Below are 26482 nucleotides of genomic sequence, written 5' to 3'. Positions count from 1 at the left end.
CAAGGGCTTTCCCGAGGCAGGAGTCCCCTGCCAGAGCGCTTGCCTTGCTATGGCCGGGGACTCCATTGGGGAGGGAGCTGGCAAACAGCAGACAGGAAAGTGCAGCGCTGCTCACACTAAAGCAGCACTGCACAGGGCATCATCAGTTGGAATGTGTATAGCCGTATTGTTAAGGATCCACGCCCATAGGTAATCAGTCTGCACCTGCTTCTATGTCTGTGAGACTGACTCCATCTTCCACCACTCAGGATGGAAGGCTTAGGAGTGGGAGAGCCTATCATAGCCTGGCCAGACGGAGCTAGCTCCCGCCCTCTTTCTATTTATACCTGCCTTTCCTGTTCCTCCTTGCTTGTGATTCTTCTCGTTTGGTTTCCTGGCCCTGCTGCAGCTTCTTGAACCATTTGACCCTGCTTCATATTGACCCTGGCTTACTGACTACTCTCCTGCTCTGCGTTTGGTACCTCGTACACTCCTGGTTTGACTCGGCTCGTTCACCACTCTTGTTGCTCACGGTGTTCCCGTGGGCAACTGCCCCATTTCCCTTAGCTTTGTGTACCCTTGTCTGTTTGTCTGTCGTGCACTTACTGAGCGTAGGGACCGTCGCCCAGTTGTACCCCGTCGCCTAGGCCGGGTCGTTGCAAGTAGGCAGGGACTGAGTGGCAGGTAGATTAGGGCTCACTTGTCTGTTTCCCTACCCCCACCATTACACGTATGGCTGTTGTGAAGGGTTTAATCACTTCCAGGCAGACATAATATGCAGTGTAAGCATTTGTACAGGCTTGCATGTATCTTTTACTTTTGGGTTGAGTTCTTAATTTATAGGGTTATAAATTTGGAATGCTTTAACTTATCCAAGTGATTCTGGGACTGTTTTCTCTTGATACATTGTACTTTATGTTAGAGGTAAATTTTAGTCGATACATTCATTGTTTATTTGTGAAAAACACTCAAATTTTAAGAAAATTAGCAAAACATTTCCCATACTGTATTACATCATTTTTTTTTAACTTCCTTGTATTATTCTTTTTAGGAAGTTAGGAGTTTTATAAGTTTAGCAGTAATTTTTAAAATTTTCAAGAAAAAATTTGTTTTTATGGCGTCCATCAGGCGGTAAAAACTACATATTCACCTTATTCTACAGGTTGATACGTTGATACAGCGATACCAAATTTATATGTTTTGCTTTACCACTTTTAAAAAAATAAAACTTATTTGTGTCGCCATATTCTGAGAGCAGTAACTTATTTTTTTTTCCAGCAATTTAGCGGTGTGAGGGTTTCAATTTTGTGGGGCGAGCTGTAGTTTTCACCGATACCACTATGGGGTATATGCGACTTTTTGATCACTTTCTTTTAAATTTTTTGAGAGCGAAGGTAACCAAAAAACAGCATTTTGCATGGACTATATATATATATAGTCCAAAGACAGGCAGCACTCCAAGTTTTAGTGAAAAAATGCCTTTTATTTAGCCCTTGTGCAACGTTTCGGCTCAGCGTATGGAGTTTCTTTCAAGCATGCTTGAAAAAGGCTCCATACGCTGAGCCGAAACGTTGCACAAGGGCTAAATAAAAGCCATTTTTTCACTAAAACTTGGAGTGCTGCCTGTCTTTGGACGACTATACTTGGATTTGGAGCAGTGATCAAGCTGCCAGGGCATGCACCCATCCATAACTTTGACTGGTGCTGCTGGATTGTGGACTTATATATATATATATATTTATTTATTTTTCTACGCCGTTCACCGAGTTTGTTAAACAACGCTATATTGTGATAGTTTGGACTTTTACGGACGCGGCAATACCAGTTATATTAACTTTTATTTTGTTTAACACTGCTTTAGGGGAAAAAAAAATGAGAAAAGCTTTTTTCTTTAACTTTTAATATTCATTTTTTTTGAACATTACAAAAAACTTTATTTTAATGTTTTTCACTTTTTTATTAGTCCCCCTTAGGGGACTTGAACCAGCTGATCATTGGATTGCTTGCATGATATACTGCAATACCAATGTATTGCAGTATATTGTGATACTGACAGTCTTCTTTGAAGCCCTGCCAGAGGCAGACAGGCTGCAATAACAACCATGGTAACCCCCTAATCATGTCATGGGGGGGCGATGGTATGTTGTAGTGGGGGGGGGGGGTGATGGCACGTTCGAGGAAGGTGCACCCTGATCCTTACAATTTAAATGCCGTAGTCATGATTGACCGCGTCATTTAAGGTATTAAACAGTCAGGATCAAAGTGATATGTGATTCCGCCTGTTGCAGTGAGGTGTCGGCTGTATAACATAGCCGTCACCCACTGAGTATGGAGCGAGCTCATCCCGTGAGCCCGCTCCATACTTCCCCTAAACGGTTGTCACGTATTAGTATTTTGGGGCCTCAATTTGAGCCATAAAAATTAAAAATTATTTTTTTTTCCAAGAAGACGTAGTTTTAGCTCAAAATTTTTCATTTCCACAAGGAATAAAGGAGAACAAGCTAACATTTACAAAGCTATTTCTCTAGAGTACAAAACCCCATATATGCTCATAAACTGCTGTTTGGGTGTACGGCAGGGCGCAATAGCAAAGGAGTGCCATTTGGCTTTTGGAGCGCAGATTTTGCTTGAATGGTTTGTGGATGCCATTTTGCATTTGCAAAGCCCCTGAGCGGCAAAAACAGTGGAAACCCACTAGAAATTACCCCATTTTGGAAACTACATTCCTCAAGGCATTCAGCTACGAATGTACAGAGCATGTTAACCGCACAGGTATTTTCCAGAAATCAGTGCCTAGTGGATGCTGCCAAGTGAAAATGGCAATTTTTCCAGAGATATGCCATTTTAGTGCCCAATATGTTGTGCCAAGCTTGTGCCAATGTGAAAAGACACAGTCTAAATAATATGCTGTGTTTCCTGGTATTAGAAACACCCCACATGTGGCCCAAATCATTTGCCTGGAGATACGACACGGCTCAGGAGTGAAAGAGCACCATGCAAATTTGAGGCCTAATTTTTGGATTTACACAACATTTGCCCAGAATTTCAGAGGCTCTGAGGTCAAATAGTCAATGAAACCCCAAGAAGTAACTCCATTGTGGAAACTACACCCCTTAAGTTATTTATCTTGGGTCTGGGACAAAACACATAATGTGTAAAATGGGGGGGGGGGAAGCACGAAGATTCACGCCATGATTTAATAATGGCAATATAAAAATAATTTTGGCATGGTTATGGCATACACTATGTTAATCAATTTTTTCTGAAGGTAAATTAAAATAATTAAATGATATATGGAGGAAAGAGAAATCCCAAGAGGTACACTTTATAGATATTTGCAATTGAAGCATGCAGCAACAGTTGACACAAGCTAGTTTCATATCAAAGAATGTCCGATTTTGGAATATGTGTACACAAGTTGTGGAACAAAGGGTTTCAACTCAAAATTATATAAGTCACTTAGAGCAGAGAGTTCTTGTGCAAAGACAGAAAAAAAGAAAGAGAACGGCGCTCCTCTAAGGTGATAACGTTGAGAACAAAAAATTACAGTTAGTTACAAGTGGAGTAGAGCTCACCTTGGTAAGTTGTGCAGTGTCGTTAGCACAACTTAACTTTGTAGCTTGTAGATAGTTACACCCTTTCGGGCTTGATCACACCGTGCTTGCCTCTGGAGCCGTAACCGCATCGAGTAGATTCCTTTTTGGAGTCTTCCTCCTCGTGTTTTTTTTAAATGAAGCAAACTTTGAAGGAAAAAATGCTCCTATGTACGGGCGCTCAAGTGTGAATAGATTGTGTCTTCCACGGAATCGTCCGTTGTGGAGCAAAAGTTTTATTTGGGATAGAGATAAAGCAATAAAAAAGGCTGTGCTGCTTATTAAAATTTGTTGTATGATTATATAGCAAATGTCTCGATAAACTGTGCATAATTTAGATGCTACCTTTTTAAAAATGTATCTAACTGAGAACCTTACACCAAGAGGTTTGAGATTGCCTTTTTTATCTGCTTTCCCTGATGATATACGTTTTTCCTCAGAATGGAAAGAATACATGAATATATGCTCTAGGGGTCTGATGGAACGACTTTTTAAGAAAAGAACGTCTCTATCAGACCACTTTTCCAAACTTCTCAATATCACATGGGTCAAGTTAGAATTATACAAAAAACATCAGGATTTTCACAAACTAGAGTCATCTGTAAAAATCACACTCATGAGATTAGAGAGAGATGTAATAGAAAAAAAAAGCATCTAAACTCAAACGGGATCGACAGGATTATGCTAGTCAATCCCCAAACACACAAACTATGGAATCTGCTGACGAAAAACATAAAAAACAACCATCTCTTTACCATCATGCTCGGTCATATGAAAACCCAAGAGTTGACAAAGACAAAAATATAAATACGAAAAGATATAATAAAAAGATTTATAGAAGAAGCACCTCTACATCTCATCATGAAAGTTTAAACACTAGTAATACCTATAAAAAAATATAACGATAATAAGATTAAAGACTCTATTCAGCATAATACAACCGGACAAATAGATCTAAGAGCAAAGAATGTAGAACCTTGGATTCCACCCAACATTAATCTACCACCACTATTTCCCAAAGCCACGCCAGAACCATCACATCTAGATATGTTACATCACATTAACTCTATCGATAATACCTTTTTTACCACCCATGATTCACCAGATGGCATCAACACGACCCTCCGTTGGATAGGTACCCCTTTCCATAATGATATACGCCCGGAACCAGTTTTTTCATCCCCTTTAGTTCTATATCTCAATGATATGGATAGAACTAACACAGACTCCACTGCTCCTGAACTCGAGTCGCCTAACTCTTCTCCTTGCAGCACATTGACAAACATATCTTTTTTAGAGTTTCCCCCTGGTCCAAATATAAGTCCTCATTCACACACACTAAAGAAACTACCACTTACAAAGAACCATGTGATCAAATATTTTAAATTCCTCCCGAACCAAACATACTCACCCAAGTCTATAAAAAGAAAAGAAAGATAAGAGGATGCAGAGGGGGGGGGGGGGGGGAAAGAATCATACAAAAAAAGCAGGGAGGACTAAAAAATACTCTGTATGAAACAACAGAAGCTACGAGCAAATGTGAAAAATCCAATAATATTTGTAAGTTATCTCAATATACCCTTGAAAAAGGAGAGAGATAAACCTACTTTCTAATGGTCTGTCATTTTGCCCCACGCAACAAGCAGACGAATTTAAACTATTTTTAGATCTAAATAATTTTATCAGAAAACTTACACTGCAACGCCATTTTGCCATTGAATCAGGAAAATCAAAGCAAATAAAAAACACCATCAGTGTAGAAAACCCCTATACACACTTTCAAGTAAACGGAAAATCACGTTTTTACCCACTACAACATAAGGGTAACTTTTTAGAAACATTTTATGCATTAGAGTCAAACAATTTGAAAAAAAAAATCAATAATAAAGAAAATAATACCTAGTCAGTGCAATCTTAGTAAAGTAGAGAAAAAATCATTAAAAAAACCTACAAAATAATAAAGATATAGTAATAAGATCAGCGGATAAAGGAGGAGGAATCGTGATACAGGATAGAGAAACTTATATCCAGGAAGCAGAGAGAATACTATCGGATTCAAGATACTATGAAATACTCGCACTAGATCCTTCTGATCAGTATGAAAAGGAATTTTTAAATTTTATAAAAGTAAACTTTGACGAGGGCATTATAAACAAAAAAGAAAAATCATTTTTAATCACAATAAATCCTGAAACACCATTCTTTTATCATTTGCCCAAAGTTCATAAAAATAAAAAGAATCCTCCGGGAAGACCAATAATATCAGGTATAAACTCTCTTACTAGTCAACTATCACATTACATAGACCTACACCTGCAAAATCTAGTCACGAAACTTCCATCTCATCTAAAAGACTCTACGATTCTGATTAGAGATTTACAAAAATACAATTGGGAAGAAAACTATACCCTGATCACCTTAGATGTCACTTCCCTGTATTCCAATATAGATCATACTCTTGGAATCAGGGCTACCAAGTTCTTTTTAGAACACAAAAGGTATGTTACCAAAGAAACAAAATGATTTTTTATTAGAAGGATTACATTTTATTCTTACTCATAACATTTTTAAACATAATTTAAAACTGTACAAACAAACAAGAGGCACAGCTATGGGGACAAGAGTTGCCCCTAGCTATGCCAACTTGTTCATGGGGCTTTTCAAATCTGTAAATATAGAGAATGAGCACATATATCGAAAGAAAATTGTCTATTACCGAAGATTTATAGATGATCTCTTTCTCATCTGGTCCGGTACCGATGAAGAAGCCAATTGTTTGATAAATATTTCAAATAAGAACACGTGGGGAATTCAATTCACATAAAGTATATCCAAGGAAAGAATAATATTTCTAGATCTAGAAATCAGTCATTCTGATAACAAATTTATAACGAAAACACATTTTAAAGATACAGACAAGAATAGTTTTCTGAATTTTAAAAGTGCACACTACAAGAAATGGATAACAAACATCCCACATAGCCAATATAGGAGGATACGAAAGAATTGTTCCTCAATAGAAGTATACAAAGAACAATCTAAAACTCTTAAAGAAAGGTTTGAAGAGAAAAGATACCCCCAAAATCTTATAAAACATGCGTACCAAAGAAATCTGGGTACTTCTCAAGAAGCATGCCTAATAGAAAAAGATCATGCAAAATATAATAAGGATATTCCAAAGGAGAAATTATTATAGTAATTTCATTACAACCTTTAATCGTGATCACAATACCATAAGAGGTTCACTACAGAAACATTGGAATATACTCCAAAGTGATCCAATTCTAAATAAGATCATCCCTCCTAAACCAGGTATAACATTCCGTAGAGGAAGAACAATTAAAAATATATTTGCACCTAGTAGATTAAGGATAAATACCTCTGCCTCTACCTCAAACTATCACTCCAAACCTGCAGGTATCTTCAAATGTGGGAAAAGAAATGGTCTATGCGGTCTTAATATAAATACAGGGAAGACGCAGGTCATATCAAATGTAACGAAAGAAGTGTTTCAAATTGATACCTTCATGACCTGTGAAACCGATCATGTAATATATATGATCTAATGCGAATGTGGATTGCAATATATCGGGAGAACCACCCAGACACTGAGAAGAAGACTGAATGGTCACCTTTTTAATGCTAAAAACTGATTCTTAAAAACACAGTTTATCGAGACATTTGCTATATAATCATACATCAAATTTTAATAAGCAGCACAGCCTTTTTTATGGTTTTATCTGTATCCCAAATAAAACTTTTGCTCCACAACTGACGATTCCGTGGAAGAAACAATCTATTCACACTTGAGCGCCCGTACATAGGAGCATTTTTTTCCTTCAAAGTTTGCTTCATTAGAGCAGAGAGTGGTATAGAAGGTAGACAGGTTTATAAGTGTAAATAGGAGAAAGCGTTTGGAGTCATCGAAAAGGAGGAATAGGAGGAAGTGGAAAAGAGAACCCTAAGATTGTCATCCAATAATAATCATTAGATAATGCAGTTCTTCATAATTAATAGATTGTATTATATGACCAAGCAGTTGGATAAAATTAATAAAGACAAACGTACTAAATGTCCAAGATGTGACAGAGAAAATGTCAGATTTATACATTTGTACTTTTTGTGCACAAGAGTTAAGGAGTTTTTGTCCGAAGTGATCTAATGTATTGAGTGGGTTCTTGAGATTAAAATTACAAACTTCCCCGTTATATGGTTGTTAGGCATACAGTTAGGTCCAGAATTATTTGGACAGTGACACAATCTTCATGATTTGGGCTCTGCATGCCACCACATTGGATTTGAAATGAAATAACTGAGATGCAATTGAAGTGTAAAATTTCAGGTTTAATTCAAGCAGTTGAACTAAAATATTCCTGACGAAGGTTGCGAAGCGCGCGTCGAGGTGTGTTCTCTCCAGGTGTGCGGTCCAACTACCATCATGTCCTCCACAGGTAAACTGACTTTCATTAGCTTGTACTTTTGAGGGTTACACTTATTTTGTATGTTATACAGGCGGGGTTACTATTTTTTATTTTATTTACTGCACCTGCTTGTAATCATTGTTATCTGTGGATCAACTATCAAAAATGACTGATGGTGCTACACCTGGTTGATTTTATATAAATGTTTTTTTATATGTCTGTAGTATATATTTGTAGGAGGGATATGTTTGTACATATGTGAACTAATAAAATTATTTATTTTATTTAATTAAAAAATTGTGTATTTTTTGAGACATTTCTTTTTTGGTTGGTTGAACTAAAATATCTTGTGAAACGTTTAGGATTTGCAACCATTTTTCTACACAGCCTCCTCATTTCAGGGGCTCAAAAGTAATTGGACAAATTAACATTACCATAAATAAAATGGTTTTTTTTCAATACTTTGTAGAGAATCCTTTGCAGGCAATGACTGCCTGAAGTCGTTAACCAATGGACATCACCAAACGCTGGGTTTCCTCCTTTGTGATGCTTTGCCAGGCCTTTACTGCGGCTGCCTTCAGTTGTTGCTTGTTTGTGGGTCTTTCTGCCTTAAGTTTTGTCTTAAGCAAGTGAAATGCATGCTCGATTGGTTTGAGATCTGGTGATTGACTTGGCCATTGCAGAATATTCCACGTCTTTGCCTTTAAAAAAACCTCCTGGGTTGCTTTCATAGTATGCTTTGGGTCATTGTCCATCTGTACTGTGAAGCGACTTCCAATCAACCTTGCTGCATTTGGTGGAATCTGAGCAGAAAGTATCTCCCTGACCACGCCAGAATTCATCCGACTGCTTCGCTCTTCAGTTACATCATCAATAAACACTAGTGACCCAGTGCCTTTGGCAGCCATGCATGCCCATGCCATCACACTGCCTCCACCATGTTTTACAGAGGTGGTGGTGTGCTTGGGATCATGAGACGTTCCAAGACTTCCATACTTTCTTCCTCCCATCATTCTGGTACAGGTTGATCTCATCTGTCCAAAGAATGCTGTTCCAGAACTGGGCTGGCTTCTTTACATGTTGTTTAGCAAAATCAAATCTGTCCTTTCTATTTTTGAGGCTCATTAATGCTTTGCACCTTATGATGAACCCTCTGTATTTGCTCTCAGGAAGCCTTCTCTTTATGGTAGACTTAGATACTGATAGACCTACTTCCAGGAGAGTGTTCTTCACTTGGGTAGATGTTGTAAAGGTTTTTTTTTTTCCCCCCATGGAAAGGATTCTGCGATCATCCACCACTGTTGTCTTCCGTGGATGTCCAGGCCTTTTGGAGTTCACGAGATCACCAGTGCGCTCTTTTTTTCAAGAATGTACCAAACTGTTGATTTTGCCACTCCTAACATTTGTGCTATCTCTCTGATGGATATCTTCATTTTTTTCATCCTAACAATGGTCTGTTTCACTTGCATTGAGAGCTCCTTTGACCTGATGTTGTGGGTTCAGAGCAACAGCTTCCAAATGCCACACTTGGAATCAACTCCAGACCTTTTACCTGCTTAATTGATGATGGATTAACGAGGGAATAGCCCATGCAGCCCATTAAATAGCTTTTGAGATAATTGTCCAATTACCTTTGGTCCCCTGAAAAAGAGGCAGCTACATATTAAAGAGCTGTAATTCCTAGACCCTTCCTCAAATTAGGATGTGAATACCCTCAAATTAAAGCTGAGAATCTGCACTTTAAGCATATTGATTATATAACTATGTATATTCAATATATTTTGGTAAACAGTTAAAATGCCAAAACGTGTATCACTGTCCAAATAATTCTGGACCTAACTGTATGTGGTCGTATACAGCATTCATATATAATCAAGGAGTTAGTGGCAAAGGCATTTGTTTTTGTCCTTCTGGTGATAGTAAGGAATTAGATGGCATAGAGGGGACCCGAGGTGTCCAATTGGAAACATACTATATTGAAAACTATTCACTATTAGTTCAGTATGGGGATTTGGAATAAAATAACTCAAACTCGAACCAATCTGGGAACCATGGATCAGCAAAGAAAAAAAAATATGTTGTTTAGAACTGGAAATAGTGCAAGTTAGAGGAGGGTTTTCCTTTTTTTTTTTTTCATTTTGCGTGTTCGGATTTTATACTTCTTTTGGAGCAAGGGGGGGGGGGAGGGTTGGATTAAGAATGTTATAATTGATTTAGGGTATTGGTTCTTATAATTGATTGTAAAGTGAGGCTAAGGATAGGGCAGTTCCAAAACCAAAGCAGGTAATTAGTGGGAAAGTACAGTTAAACCTAAAATAATGTATACGAGTATTGGGAGCGAGGGGAGCCACAGAGATAGAATAGGGCTGAGTGTCTCATTAGGCTGAAAGAACGTATGGAGAGGCAATATATCTAAAGCTCCTCCATTGGGAGGGGGACAACAGAAATCTATAGGAATGGGAGCCAATATATACCCCATATATTAAGGGGTGATTAGAGATGCTCTGGAATTCACCCCACTCTGATAGAGCCTAAACGGTCATAGGTGGAGAACTGCGATGTGGGTCAAGCCGTGCTGTGGCACTATCTATAGGGGCATTGTGGCACTATCTACATGGGCACTGTGGTGTTGGGACAAAAAATAACCTGGCAAACTAAATTCATCCTTTTTTTTATCAGCCGTTAAAAAAACGGTCAGACGGCCGGGAAATGGATGACATTTTAGAGACACAGTGATGAAAAACGGCCAAATGTGTAGAATTTTTCATTTATTAATGGAAACCAAATATACACTGCCCATTAAAAGTATTCACCCCTTCCCGTCCCCCTTTCAATGTATCTTGACACATATCAAGAGACTTGAAGAAGTATTCAGCACACAGAATGTGGGTTTTAAATTCTTTAAATTTATTGTATTCGATGCCAGCGGCTTAGTGCGTGCAACGTTTCGGTCAGGAGACCTTCATCAGGTTCTTAATCCCACTGGTTGCTGGTGTATCCAGTTGCTAGGCGCGATCATCAATATGGCGGCTTACCGCTCGTTTTTTGGCGCCAAAAACGAGCGGTAAGCCGCCATATTGATGATAGCGCCTAGCAACTGGATACACCAGCAACCAGAGGGATTAAGTGCCTGACGAAGATCTCCTGACCGAAACGTTTCACGCACTAAGCCGCTGGCATCGAATACAATAAATTTAAAGAATTTAAAACCCACATTCTGTGTGCCGAATACTTCTTCAAATACGATTGGGTTGGGACCCTATTCGTGCACCTCCTCTGGTCTGGTGCATTCTGAACCAATATCTACATATCAAGAGACTATCAGATAATCTTTTGAAATTATAATCTATTGGGTTTTGCATTTTTCTGGCAGTTGCTTGTAACCTAGAATATATGGCAAGATTGGCCAATTAGCAAGTTTCGAAGAACTCTGCAGCAAACCAGAACCAGATGTCGCAGACTTTTGGCCGTAATTTTTGCTGCGGACACCATATAGGGGACAGGGAATCAATACTTACCTCCCTCTGGTCCCCATATAGCAATGCGTCCTTCCTAGGGTTAGTGTCATTGCTGCTGGTCTTCTGGGATGACGTTTTCTCCCATATGACCGCTGCAACCTGTTATTTTGTTTTAACTGGTTCAGGACCGGGTTATTTTGATCCTTCAGGACCAGACACAGTTTAGCCATTTTTAGCACGCGTTAAACAACTTTAACTTTTTTATTTGCTGGGCTAGCGACGTGATTTTTGAGTTTTTTTTTTTCCATAGACAATGCAGCTTTATCATTTTATCATTTATATACACATCATTTTTGCGCTTTTAGAATTTCTGGGCTTAAAAGATAAGGCTTTAATTTCTAGCCTTTAAAAAAAATATGCTTTTTTACGTTTCAGCTAATTTTTTGGGGTAATAATATAGTATTATCCTAAAATAGACCTGCTATTTGTTATAGTCATTGTCTATCGTAACCTTTGATACATTACATGTCTATTTTAGGGTAATTGGGTCAGGGCTGGTGTTACGAAAATGAGTGGCGGGGGGGACGTTTTTTTTTTGGGCAGGTATTTTATGTGTATTTATTATAACCTTATTTTACATTTTTTATTATTATGGTCTATAACTCAAGTCAGAAAAGACCTTTGGGTGAATATTTTTTTATTCTTTTACTCCTTATTTTTTAATTGCACAGCAGCCCCAGTTACAGGGGAAATCAGCCCTCTTATAGGGACTATTGTCACTAATAGGGCTGTGCTGGGTCTAGTTAGACCCAGCAGCAGCCTGCCACTAATGGCACCCGGCAATCATGTGACCAGTCACATGATCACTGGGACCAATAGAGGCAGCGGCAGCGCTCAATGAGCGCTTTATACAATAGATCTGAGAAGATAGAAGCAGTGAAAGCTTCCAGGGACCGACATTAAGCTGCCCGATCGCTTGGGCAGCCAGCTAAAACCCACGCAGTAAATATAAAATGCAATTTTTGCAGTAATGTGACCATCCTGGGGGTGTTTTCAGTGGGTTGGGACAATTTAATATATTCTTCAGTTTTTTTCCACAGATGTGAAAAACAAACGGCAAAAACTGAAAAAACTGACAAGCTGAAGTCAATCGCAGGAAATAACGATGCAAACTGATGAGTTTAACAACGCTCATCTGAAAAGCCCCAACTTGCTGCGAATTCACACCTTTTCCGCAGAAAAAAAAAATCTCAAGACTGCCTTTTTGTTGCGGAATTTCACTTTCACATTAAACTCAATGGGAAATGTCTGCAACAAATATGAAACAATTCCGCAGCATAAATTAATATGCTGCGGTTACAAAAATCTGCGCTGTAGGTTATTTTCTGCATAGAAATATTCAGCAGTATGTGGATGAAATTTTAAAGATATCATCCACTTTGCTGCTACTATAAAAACGCTGCAGATTTTCTCTGTAAAGTGTAGATCAGCCGTTTTTTCTTTTTTTTAATAAATCAGTTGTATGTGTGAACACAAAACTTAGGAATATTCATTATTGGTTGAGAGACATCCTTTTCACCTTCCATCAGTCTGTCAATACCATTTCCTTGGCTTCAGCAATCTGTTTATATGTTCACAAACCTCCTTAGCTCAAAGAAAAATGGTCTACAGCTCATTGTACAGTAGGCACATACTTTTGGTGATATAGTATATTTTACCCTCTTCCTTTGCCAGCCTACCAGGACCTGCTTCAAGAAGGTATCCCCATAGAAAAAAGGCTTTGACCACCATGCTTTACCTTGGGGAGGATGAGTTTCTGGTTGTGTAGTGTTCGGCTTGTAAAAAATCTTCTCTATTTTGATATTTTTAGATTATAAAAAATTTTGTGCAACCTAATTTCCACATGTCTTTATGCAAACTTCATTTGTTATGAGCCATTCTACCATAAACCTATAAAAAGTGATGAACAGGGGAGACAGTTGTATGTGGAGTGTCTTCCATTTCAGCCACTAAGGATCACAGATTAATAGATCCCATGCACAATCATACGATGTTCTTGAGGAAAGCCAGATTAAAAGCTATGTAATATCTTTTCTATTTTCTGGGGGATATTCAGTTACTTAGAAATATTTTTTAATCCAACGACTGGCTTGTATTTTTTAATAACCTTCTCATGCAGTTGTTTAGAGTGTTTTTTGTCTTTATTTGTTCTTTTTTTGTCTTTAGTCCAATTTGACAAGGAACTGACTTTATAACAATTTGAGAGCTAAGAGATTCTTTTTTTCTGTGGATAAGTGGACTGAGTCTTGTATTGTGGAACCTGTAGGGCAGAATACGTCTCGACAGTTTCATACAATGGAACCATAGGTGCTACAGGTGCTGCCGTTTGTTTCCCCTGTAGTGCAGTATCCAAAAGAACATGGTACATATGAAATTGGAGCCATATAAATAGGTACAGCATTGCCCCATAGATTTCTATGTACAACTCGGAACTTGCACTCAGCCGAAAAAAGTCTAAAACAGTGATGCCGTGTCCATAGGCATAATTATAGAGACTGTGGTCACACCCGGGCCCTGTAGCCTGAGTGGGCAAAAACGTCCCTCTGCCCCGTAAAAGCAAACCAATATTATATATGAGGCAGGACAATCGGGAGCCCTGTACAATTTTTTATTGAGTCCACAAGGTTCAAGTCAGTCCTCTGGGCATATCGTTAGGATATGCTGTAAATTTCTGATCGGTGCCATCCAACTCAAGCGAAGGGAACTGTGCTGCAATTCCCTGCACAGCTGATGGCCAGGAGCGCCCCTGTGCAGGGAGAAAACGTTGAAGGGGCCGCAGGACTAAATAGGCACAGCAGCCCTTTTATTTTCAGGATCGGTACAAGTCCCAACTGTCGAACCCCCACCGATCAAAAAATGATTGCACATCATAGCAATATGCCATCATTTTCTGGAACAGGAAACCCCCTTTAAAGGGAACCTGTCACCAGCATTTCACCTATTGAACTTTACTTATCCCTCACTGGCCGCTGCTATCAAAAGTTCATTGCTGTTATCCCCTCTTCTAAACTCCTCCTCCGACTGTAAATAATGGTCTGCAAACATTTTGCGCTTTTTATTGTAATAATCCGGTGTCCCTTTGTGCGCACACACCAGAATAGTACATCAATGCACAAGCGCGGGATTTTGTGTGCTGGGGGAAGGCGAGGATCTGTCAATCAAAAGTAAGAAGGTGGGGTAAACCCGGAAAGACTTGAGGAATGAAGATATTACTCTTTTCAAACTAAAATATGACTCTTTTATGCTCATTACCATAAAGTGTAGGAACACTAAAACGCTGAATACTAAAGCTACAGAGCCGACTAAGAAGACAATTATAGGTTATATAGAAATTATTTTTCACCCACTACCACCAGGTATTGCTGGTTTAATAGGTGAAATGCTGGTGACAGGTTCCCTTTAAATAATCTATGATTCAATGCTATATGCACAAAATTTAGAGCACATAAAACAGTTAATGAAACTAACCTTTTCAATGTTTATCTGATGGTTCCTCAACCTTTCCAAATCTGTTGGAATGACCACTTTTGCAAACTTCTGTGCAGCAGCTTCAAGGCGGCGGTATGGCACTTTTTGTTCAATTTCAAACATATCACATTACACGTTGCAAACTATCCAGACACTCAACTACAAATTAAGTAAAAGGTTACAAATAAGTTAAAACAGGAAATAACAAAAACCTTATTCTATAAAGAATGCATTAAAGCCATACTTATTCTAATGTATCAAACTTGTTATAATATAATTAACCTGAAAAAAAAATTTGAAAACTGTTCAGAAGATAACATAGCACAAAAAAAAATAACAAAAAGGCAACTTTGAGATTTATTAACATTGTTGTAGAATGCATCAACTTGTGAGACAGCGAAAATGGGACATATTATGACAAATTTATCAAGATTGCTCACGGTGCCACAATACATTTTGTGCAAATCGCTAGGCATGTTAGACACTTATTTTCCTTATGTCATAACATGGTTGGCGTACTTTACCATTATTTAACACCAGAATGTGGCACATCTTAAATAAATTTCGCACATTTTACAACTATTTCTAAGTACCGTACTTTTAAAAACAGTTGTAAAAAGGTGTTTAAACGTATAATTTGGTGCATGCCATATATTTTTGGAGCAATTTGTGAAAGAATTCTGCCATAATTTCTCCCTAATGTACATAATCAAATTTGGAAACTGAACGGTAGAGCAGAATTGTCAATGTGTGAAAATAATCTGTTCATTAGCTATATCCATGAAAGCAGTTTACATGGGATTTGTAATGTCTACTTCACGCTTTGAACCCTTGTGCTGTTTTGGGGCAGGCGTTGAGCCTACACGGAAGAGAACTTTTCTGGTTCTATTCCCAGGTTTCGTCAACCCAACGTTGGCTTAACCCCTTTAGGACACAGCCTGTTTTGGCCTTGTGGACACAGATGATTTTTTCAAATCTGACATGTGTCACTTTATGTGGTAATAACTCTGGAATGCTTTTACCTATCCAAGCGATTCTGAGATTGTTTTCTCGTGACATATTGTACTTTATGTTAGCGAAAAAATTTGGTCGATAAATTCAATATTTATTTGTGAAAAACTTAAAATTTTAGCAAAAATTTGCAAAAATTTGCATTTTTCTAAATAATGTATTTGCTTGTAAAACAGATAGTAATACCACCCAAAATAGTTACTAGTTAACATCCCCCATATGTCTACTTTATGTTTGCATCATTTTCTTTCACGTACTTTTATTTTTCTAGGACGTTACAAGGCTTAGAACTTTAGCAGCAATTTCTCATATTTTCAAGAAAATTTCAATAGGCCATTTTTTCAGGGACCAGTTCAGTTCTGAAGTGACTTTAAGGGCCTTCTATATTAGAAAGTCCCCATAAATCACCCCATTTTGAAAACTGCACCCCTCAAAGTATTCAAAACAGCATTCAGAAAGTGTTTTAACCCTTTAGGTGTTTCACAGAAATTAAGGCAAAGTAGAGGTGAAATTTACAAATTTCATTTTTTTTGCCGAAATTCAATTGTAATAAAAAAAAATCTGTAACACAGAAGGTTTTACCAGAGAAACGCAACTCAATATTTATTGCCCAGATTCTGCAGATTTTAGAAATATCCAACATGTGGCCCTAGTGTCCTAATGGACTGAAACACCGGCCTCAGAAGCAAAGGAGCACCTAGTGTATTTTGGGGCCTCCTTTTTTTTAGGAATATATTTTAGGCACCATGTCAGGTTTGAAGAGGTCTTGTGGCACCTAAACAGTCGAAACCCCCAAAAAGTGACCCCATTTTGGAAACGATACCCCTCAAGGCATTTTTCTAGGGGTATAGTTAGCATTTTGACCCCACAGTTTTTTTTGCAGAATTTAGTGGAATTAGTCTGTGAAGATGAAAACCACCTATTTTTCTGCGGAAACATACAATTTTTTCATTTTTACAAGGAATAAAGGAGAAAAAGCACCCCAACATTTGTAAAGCAATTTCTCCCGATTACGGCAATCCGCAATATGTGGTCATAAACTGATGTTTGGACCCACAGCAAGGCTCAGGAGGGAAGGAGCGCCTTTTGGATTTGGAGCAAGGATTTTGCTGGATTGGTTTTCAGCTTCATGTCGGCTTTGCAACGCCCCGGAGGGACCAAAACAGTGGAAACCCCCCAAAAGTGACCCTATTTTGGAATCTACATCACTCAAGGAATTTTTCTGAGCATTTTGACCCCACAGGATCTTTTTTAGAGCTAAAGTGACCAAAAAACAGCGATTTTGGCGCTTTAAATTCTTTATTTCTTACAGCGTTCACCGTGCGCAATAAATTAAGTTTTACTTTATTCTGCCGGTCGGTACGATTACGCCGATACCATATGTGGGAGGTCTTGTTTTTTGCGGGACGGGTTGTAGTTTTTATTGGTACCATTTTGGGGTAAATGCGACTTTTTGATCACTTTTTATTTTATATCTTGGGAGGGGTGGTGACCAAAAAATAGCGATGCTCACAGTTTTCCGTTTATTTTGCTTGCGGCGTTCACTGTGCGGAAAAATTAACATTATCGTTTAATAGTTTGGGTCGTTACGAACACGGTGATACCAAATATGTGCACATTTTTTCCCTATAATAAATGACTTATTATAGGAAAACAAAACCTTTTATTTTTACATTTTTATAAACTTTTTTTTACTTTTTACACTTTATTTTTTTGTTTATTAACTTTTTTTTTACACTTTATTTTTTTGACCTGCAGCTCTGATTGCTGCTAGAATACATTACACTACCTAGGTAGTGTAACGTATTCCAACTGTCAGTGTGACGTCACAGTCACTCTGACAGTTAGTCTACGAGGATCAGCAGAGGCTGGTCCTCATAGGCTTCCATACATGGCAGACCCGGAGGCCATTGCCTGGCCTCCGGATGCCATCACAAGCATCAGCAGCCCCCACAATTGCATGGGGGCTGCTGATGTGCTACAAACCCCCTACATGCGGAGATCGCAATCGAGCTCCGCATGTAACGGGTTAATTGTCTAAATCAGCGGCGATAAGCCGCTGATCGGCAATACTGGAGTGTCAGCTGTCGGGGACAGCTGATCTCCAAGTTCCCGATGCACACCTTGTCGCCGACAGTGTGCATCGGGAACGACACAGTGACTTCCTGTCACTCTGACAGGAAGCCTATCAGGACCAGCCGAAGGTTGGTCCTGATGGGCTTCCGTCCATGGTAGACACAGAAGCCATTGTTTGGCTTCCGTTTGCCATACTATCGGCAAACCCTGCGATTTCGGACCGGGGTCTGCCAATATGTTAGAAGCCCCCAAAATTTGGCGATTGCAACCGATCGCCAAAATTAAGGGGTTAATTTGCCGAAATCAGCGAAAAAGGACCGCTGGTCGGCAAGAGTGGAGTGTCAGCTGTCGGCGAAAGCTGACCTCCCGGTTCCCGGTGCATACTGTCGCCGACAGTGTGCACCGGGAAAAACTCAGTAACTGTACGTCATCGTGCGGGAAGTAACCTCCCGCGACGATGTACAGTTACTTCTTCGTGCGGGTAGGGGTTAAAGGCTATGTTTTCCTTTGAAGGAATTTTTTTTTAACCCCTTCCCGTCATTTGTCGTAAGTATACGACATGGAAAGCCAGTGCTTCCCGCAAAATGTCGTATACTTACGCCAAATGTTTGGCATCGGCTCAGAAGCTGAGCCGGTGCCATCATCTCCGGATCTCAGCTGTATCTTACAGCTGACATCCGACTGTAATGGCGGGGACCGAAATTAGCTTCGATCCCCGCCATTAACCCCTTCAATGCAGCATTCAAAACGTGATCGCTACATTTAAGCTGTTTGCAGCTCATTGGAACCCCAGCAATGAAATTGCCAGGGTTCCGGTGGCTGCAATAGCAACCGGAGGCCTAATACTGGCCTCCCAGTCTGCCTAGCATGGAAGCCGGTCAAGATCCGCCCGGCGGCGGAGCCTGATCGGCTTCCGTAGCCGCGGGCAAGATGGCGCCGGTTCAGGAACTGATCCGGCGTCATCAGCGGTGGAAGTCAGCTGTATGTTACAGTTGACATCCACCTGTAATGGCAGGAACCGGAGCTAGCTCCGATCCCTGCCATTAACCCCTTCGATGCAGCAATCGAAAGCAATTGCTGCATCGTAGCGGTTACTAGCAGATCGCCAGCCCTGACAGGCAATCAGGACTGGCGACTGCTGCTATGGCAACAGGAGACACAATGGCCTCCTGCTCTGCCATTACGGAAGCCGATTAGGCCCCGCCGGGAGGCGAAGCCTAATCGGCTTGCTGTCAGTGAATAACTGACAGATCTAATACATTGGACTACGTAGGTAGTGCAATGTATTAGAAAAAAAACATCAGACAGTTGCAACTTCAAGTTCCCTAGTGGGACTTGAAAAAAAAGTGTAAAAAAAAAAAGTGTAAAAAAAATAAAAAGTTTGAAAACAATAAGTTTCAAGTAATAAGTCATTCATTTGTAAACTGCCTGAAGAAGGAGCCTCTGCGCTCTTAAAGCTTGCATATAGAACTTTTATGGTTAGCCAATAAAGGTATCATACCTATTAGGCCTCATTCACACGGCAGGGTTTCCCGGCCGGGTGCCAGCCGTTCATAAATCGGCCGGCACCCGGCTGCATTAGGAATAATAGACCCCTAATGGGGCTATTCACACGACCGATTTTTTGACGGCCGGAAAATCCGGCCGTCAAAAAATAGGACATGCTCTATCTTTGCCCGGACACCCGGCCGCCCGGCTCCCATAGAAGTCTATGGGGCCGGGTAATACACGGCCATCACCGGAATGTGTTCCGAGTGATGGCCGGGTTTCCCGGCGCTTGCGCTCTATCTCCTCCTCCTCACAGCGCAGAGTGCATGTGAGGAGGAGGAGTTGATGCTATTCTGACGAATGGCATCGCTGTACACTGTGTTGCAGGGCCGGGGTGTACAGCAGGTGGAGGGAGCGCTGCGCTGGCTCCCTTCCCCTGCTTGTTAAAAGCACCCTGGCTCGGCGACACCTTCGATGGCGCCGCTAGTAGTAGTAGCAGCAGCTGCTGCGGCTGCTACTACTGTAGCGACCCCACTATAGCAGAGCAGGGAGGTATCTCCCCGCTCTGCTATGTGCTAGCCGCACTTTAGCTCCTTGAAGGAGCGGAATCCCCGTGTTTTCGGGGATTCCGCTCCTGGACAGAGCGCTTGATGTCTCTGTCCATATCTGGGCAGTGACATTAGGGGAAACTCCTGAAGCGGAATCCCCGAACACATGGGGATTCCCCTTCAGGAGCTGCCGCTGATGTCACTGTCCGGATCTGCCCGGCCCGGCACGGATGCATAACTTTATGCAAACCGGCCGGGCAAAATGGCCGATTTTACCGGCCGACACTCGGGCTCGGGAACGACCCGGTCGTGTGAATCCCGCCTTATACTTTTGTCTTTTTTGACACAAAAGTATTTAACATTTCAAGTAATAAAATAAAACACAATCGACCATTTTCCCTTATCAAGTCCTTTTTTATTGGAAAAAACATAATAAACCATACGTATTTGGTATCGCCGAGACCGTAACGACCTGAGGTATCAAAATATTATATTATTTATTGCACGTGGTGAACAGCGTAAAAAAAAACCGTAAAAAACTATACCAGAGTTTCTGTTTTTTGGTCACTTTGCCCTACAAATATTGGAATAAAAAGTGATAAAAAAGTTGCACGTATCCAAAAATGGTACCTATAAAAACTATAGCTTGTCTCGCAAAAAAAAAGCCCTCATACAGCTCCGTCGACGAAAAAATTAAAAGGTTATGGTCCTCACAACTTGGCGACAGAAAAATTACATTCTTTTTACAAAAGTAATTTTATTGTGCAAAAGTTGTAAAACATAAAAAAGTGCTATAAATTAGGTATCGCCGGAATCGTACTGACCCGCAGAATAATGTGAACATGTAGCTTATAACGCATGGTGAACGCTGTATAAAAAAACCTAAAAAAACTATGGCAGAATTGCGTTTTTTTGTTTACCTGGCCTCCCAAAAAATAGGATGAAAGGTGATCAAAAAGTCGCATGTACCCCAAAATGGTACCAATAATAACTACAGCTCGTCCCGCAAAAAAAACCCTCATACCACTATAAATAAAATTAGTTAAGGCTCCAATAAGTCAGGAAATAAAAAATATGCAGTTGTGCCGGCCCGAGGGGAACATTTCTTCTGTTTCAAGAGGCGATTTATCAAGGACCTAAAATTAGGGAACCAGGAAGGGGAGAGCCCAAACATATCTGCTGGAAGCGAGTGTGCCCGTATTATACCAGGACAACACTTTCCCAGCAAAATTCCCCAAACTGCAAAGGTGCGGAGTGTGGACCAAATGGGGCATAAGAAAGGACGCCATATATCAGTGCGACACCGGCCTGTGCAGAAAGGATTGTGTCACAGCGTAACACACATCTATGGATTATTTTATTGTTTTTTTACCCCATTATTATGCCACCTGACTATGCCCCTTATGAACTCTGCCCAGCTTACATGTACCCCCACATTATAAATGGAAACACCAGCAATAATCAAACAAATCTACTACCAAGCAAAATCCGCTCTCCGAAAGACAAATGGCGCTCCCTCCGCTCTGAACCCTAAAATGTGCCCAAACAGCAGTTTCCTTCCACATATATGGCATCATCATACCCGGGAGAACCCTTTTAACAATTTTTGGGGTGTGTGCCTACAGTGGCATAAGCTGGGCATGACATATTTGTCACTGAAATGGCATATCTAGGGAAAAATATTAATTTTTAATTTGCACCATCTGCAGTGCAATCATTTATGGAAAAGACCGGTGGGGTGAAAATGCTCACGACACCCCTTAATAAATGCCTTGAGGGGTGTAGTTTCCAAATGGGGTCACTTCTCAGGGGTTTCTTTGTATTATTTCACATCTGAGCCTCTGCAGTTGTGAACCAATACTTTGTAAATCGCCAAATTAGGCCTCAATTTTACATGGTACGCTTTCACTCCATGGTCGAATGTCCAGGCAAAAGATTAGTGCTCCATGTAGGGTGTTTCTAAAACCGGGAAACACAGCATAATAATTAGAGAGCTGTCTTGTTATGGTGGCACAAGCTGGGCACCACATATTGGCATATCTATGGAAAAAAAATCCCATTTTCACTCTGCAACATCGAGTGCACACAAATTTCTACAAAACATCTGCAAGGTTAAAATGCTTACTACACCCATAGGTAAATGCATTGGGGGGGTGTAGTTTCAAAAATTGGGTCACTTCTGGGGGGGTTTCCACTGTTTTGGGCCCACAGGTGCCCAGAATCCAAACCAGAAACATCTGCACTCCAAATGGCGCTCCTTCCCTTCTGAGCCCTGCCGTGTGCCCAAACAGCCGTTTATGACCACATATGGGGTATTGCCGTACTCGGGAGAAATTGCTTTACAAATGTTTTTTTTCCTTTTTTTCCTTTATTTGTTGAGAAAATGAAAAATTTTGTGCTAAAGCTACGTCTTATTGAAGAAAAAGGATTGTTTTTATATGCACTGCCCAATTCTAATAAATTCTATGAAACATCTGTGGGGTCAAAATGCTTACTACACCCCTAGATGAATTCCTCAAGAGGTGTAGTTTCCTAAATGGAGTAACTTTTTGGGCGTTTTCATTGTTTTGCCCCCTCAGGGGCTCTGCAAATGCGACCTGGCCTCTGCAAACCATTCCTGCTAAATGTGATCTCCAAAAGCCAAATAGCGCTCTTTCCATTCTAAGCCCTCCCGTGTGTCCAAACAGCCGGTTATTACCACATGCGGGGTATTGTTTTACTTGGGAGAAATTGCTTTACAAATTTTGCTGTGCTTTTTCTCCTTCAGTCTTTGCAAAAATTAGAAAAAATTAGCTAAACCTACATTTTCTTTGAAAAAATTTAGATTGTCATTTTCAGGGCCTACTTCCAATAATTTCTGCAAAAAGCCTGTAGGGTCAAAACACTCACTATAACCCTAGATAATTTCCTTAATGGGTGTAGTTTCCAAAATGGGGTCACTTGTGGGGGGTTTCTACGGTTTTGTCACCTCAGGGGCTTTGTAAATGTTACATGGCCTCTGCAAACCATTCCTGCTAAATTTGAGCTGCAAAAGCCAAATAGCGCTCTTTCACTTCTAAGCCCTGCCGTGTGTACAAACAGCCGTTTATTACCACATGTAGGGTATTGTTTTACTCAGGATAAATTGGTTTACAGATTTTGCGGTGCTTTTTCTCCTTTAGTCCTTGTGGAAATGAGAAAAAAAAAATCGCTAAACCTACATTTTATTTGAAAAAATGTATATTTTCATTTTCACGTCCTACTTCCAATAATTTCTGTAAAAAACCTGTGCGGTCAAAATGCTCACTGAACCCCTAGATAATTTCCTTGAGGTGTGTAGTTTCCAAAATGGGGTCACTTTTGGGGGATTTTCACTGTTTTTGCACCGCAAGAGCCCTTCAAACCTGACATGGTGCCTAAAATATATTCTAATAAAAATAAGGCCCCAAAATCCTCTAGGTACTCCTTTGATTCTGAGGTCGGTGCTTCATTCCAGTAGCACGCTACGGCCACATGTGGGATATTTCCAAAAACTGCAGAACCTGGGCAATAAATATTGAGTTGCATTTCTCTGATAAAACCTTCTGTGTTATAAAAAAAAAATTGTATTAAAAATGTATTTCTGCAAAAAAATATGAAATTTGTAAATTTCACCTCTACATTGCTTTAAATCCTGTGAAATGTCTAAAGGGTTAAGAAATTTTCTAAATGCTGTTTTGAATACTTTGAGGGGTGAAGTTTTTAAAATGGGGTGACTTTTTTGGGGTTTCTAATATATAAGGCCCTCAAAGCCACTTCACAAGTGAACTGGCCCCTGTAAAAATAGCCTTTTGAAATTTTCTTGAAAATGTGAGAAATTGCTGCTAAAGTTCAAAGCCTTGTAACGTCCTAGAAAAATAAAAGGATGTTCAAAAAACTATGCCAATCTAAAGTAGACATATGGGGGATGTTAATTCGGAACAATTTTGTGTGTTATAACTGCCTATCTTACAAGCAGATACATTTATATTGAGAAAAATGCTAATTTTTGCAATTTTTCGCTATATTTTGCTGTTTTTCACAATTAAATACTGAATATATCGAGCAAATTTTGCCAGTAACTTAAAGTCCAATTTGTCACGAGAAAACAATCTCAGAATCGCTTGGAGGTGAAAGCATTCCGGAGTTAATGCCACATAAAGTGAAACATGTCAGATTTGAAAAATGAGGCTCTGTCAGGAAGGTCAAATGTGGCCAAAGCGGGAAGGGGTTAAAGATAAGTCAATGTTTTGTTTAGTTTGTTTTTTTTTTCTTTTTCACATACAGCTTCTATGTATCCTGAATACATAGAAGCTGTATCTTGCGTTTAAAGCCAAATCTGTCAGGTCAGCGGGACTGACGGCTTCGGTGAGCACTAGTCAGAGACACGCAGGATCCAGTTATTATCTATCACATCTAAGTTCAGGAACTTATTCCGCTTAAAAAATTGCCTTAATAGGTTAACATTGCTTTTAGTGTATGTTCACATTCTTAGCAAAAAACGTCTGAAAATATGGAGCTGTTTTCAAGGGAAAACAGCTCCTGATTTTCAGACGTTTTTTAAGCAAACTTGCGTTTTTCAAGGCCGTTTTTCTATAGTCAGTGAAAAAAGGCTCCAAAAACTGCTCAAGAAGTGACATGCACTTATTTTTCGTGGGCGATTTTTTAACACAGCTGTTTCTCAAAACGGCCGCGTAAAAAAAATGCCCCATCAGAACAGAACGCCATTTTTCCCATTGAAATCAATGGTCAGATGTTTGGAGGCGTTCTGCTTACGATTTTTCGACCCGAAAATAAGCTGTGTGAACATACCCTTAAGGTTGGAAACATATATGCAGTTTTAAAGGCAGCTTGAGGTAGTTTTCTTTTTTAGCCAAAGCCAGGGGTGGATCCAGCAGGAAAGTATAAGGGCTTGTCCACACGTAGCGGAATAGCTGCGTATTTTCCGTCCGGAATTATGGACGGAAAATACGCAGCAGGATACAGTAGGAGCAAAGTGGGTGAGATTTAACAAATCTCATCCACACGATGCATAAAAATTGCTAAATTTTCTGCAGCAATTCCGTTACGTGCGGACAAGCCCCAAGTCCTTCCTTTATATTTCCAACTCCACTCCTGGTTTTGTTAAAAAAACCAAAACTGCACCAAACACTGCATGTGGGATTCCAGGCCTAAAGGGGTATTCCCAGAATTAGAACCTATTCATAGGATAGGTGATAAGTGTCTGATTGCTGGGATCCCCACCTCTGGTTCCCCCACGATCACTAGACAGGGGTTCCCGAACCCTCAGTTTCTCCTCACTGCGGTCATCCAACTTTGAAAAGAGTGGCGGATGAACATAGGCAGTGAAGGACTATTCAAAGTCAATGGGACTGACGGTGACAGTCACGTACAGTGCTCCGCTGAATCGTCAGTCTTATAGACATTGAATGGAGCAGCAGGGTGCATGCACTTCCTCCACTTCAATCAAGTTCCTCCACACTGCGGGGGGTACAGAAAGGAGGACCGGGTGTTGGTTCGTTACCCCTGTTCTTGTGATGGGAAGGGGTACCATCAGACACTTATACTATACATAGGTGATAATTGTCCTTTCTGGAAATTCCTGTTAAATGGGTTTTCCCACCGAACACATTTATCACTGATATACAGGATAGGTAATAAATATATGGACCCCCCATGATCACAAGAATGGGGTTCCCGTGTCCCCCTTTTCTATTCACTTGCACGACCGCAGTGAGGAGGTGAATGAAGTGGGGGGTCATGAATGCTCCATTCAAACTCTATGGGACTGACAAATAGCGAAGCAGAGTAATTAATTTACATTTTCAGTGATTTTTCTTTACTTTTTTTTTCAAATATATTTTTATTCAAAACCAGAACAGTTACAAGTATGCAATGTGTATCACACATACAATAATACATACACCAAATAACAATGTGTTCCAGCTTCAAAATTCTTTTTCATTTTACTTGTCATCATTAAGTTGCAAGGTATGCAGTAAAACAAAACACAACCAACAATTCCCTTCCCTCCCCCCAACTCTCCCCCATCTCGGTGAACATTTTCTTAACTGGCCACCAGCATGCCTAGCGTGCCCTGGATACTCTGTGAACTATACCATGATGTGTGTCGAAATGTGCGCATGAACATCCCTATCTCTGCTGTGGGATAATGTTGCTCTATGAATTTACGCCAAGTTTTAAAAAATTGTTCTGTAGACCTTTCTTTGTGTTTTTCTAGGTCCGTCTTATCATACCCCAATAAAGTCTTGAGAGTAATCACGACCTCCGCAATTTCCGGGACCGATGCCTGTAGCCAGTGACGCAAGATGCACTTTTTGATAGCCAATAAAGCCATATGCACTCCTTTCCGGGCCACTAGA

At 40.1% G+C, this 26482-nt stretch overlaps 1 protein-coding gene across 1 annotated transcript in view; it reads right to left on the bottom strand.

The window, feature by feature from the left end:
* The window catches only part of STX17 (syntaxin 17), a 149128-nt gene that overhangs the window by 108587 nt on the left and 14059 nt on the right, over positions 1 to 26482 (bottom strand). Inside the window, exon 2 of the mRNA XM_075826887.1 lies at positions 14980 to 15138. Within this exon, the coding sequence (XP_075683002.1) occupies positions 14980 to 15102 (123 nt within the window). The 5' untranslated portion in view covers positions 15103 to 15138. The remainder of the gene's footprint in view (positions 1 to 14979; positions 15139 to 26482) is intronic.

This window comes from Rhinoderma darwinii, chromosome 5, assembly GCF_050947455.1.
Source record: "Rhinoderma darwinii isolate aRhiDar2 chromosome 5, aRhiDar2.hap1, whole genome shotgun sequence".
NCBI classification, from domain to species: domain Eukaryota; kingdom Metazoa; phylum Chordata; class Amphibia; order Anura; family Rhinodermatidae; genus Rhinoderma; species Rhinoderma darwinii.
The sequence above is the reverse complement of the archived record's forward strand: the minus strand, read 5'-3'. Positions and strand labels throughout refer to the sequence as shown.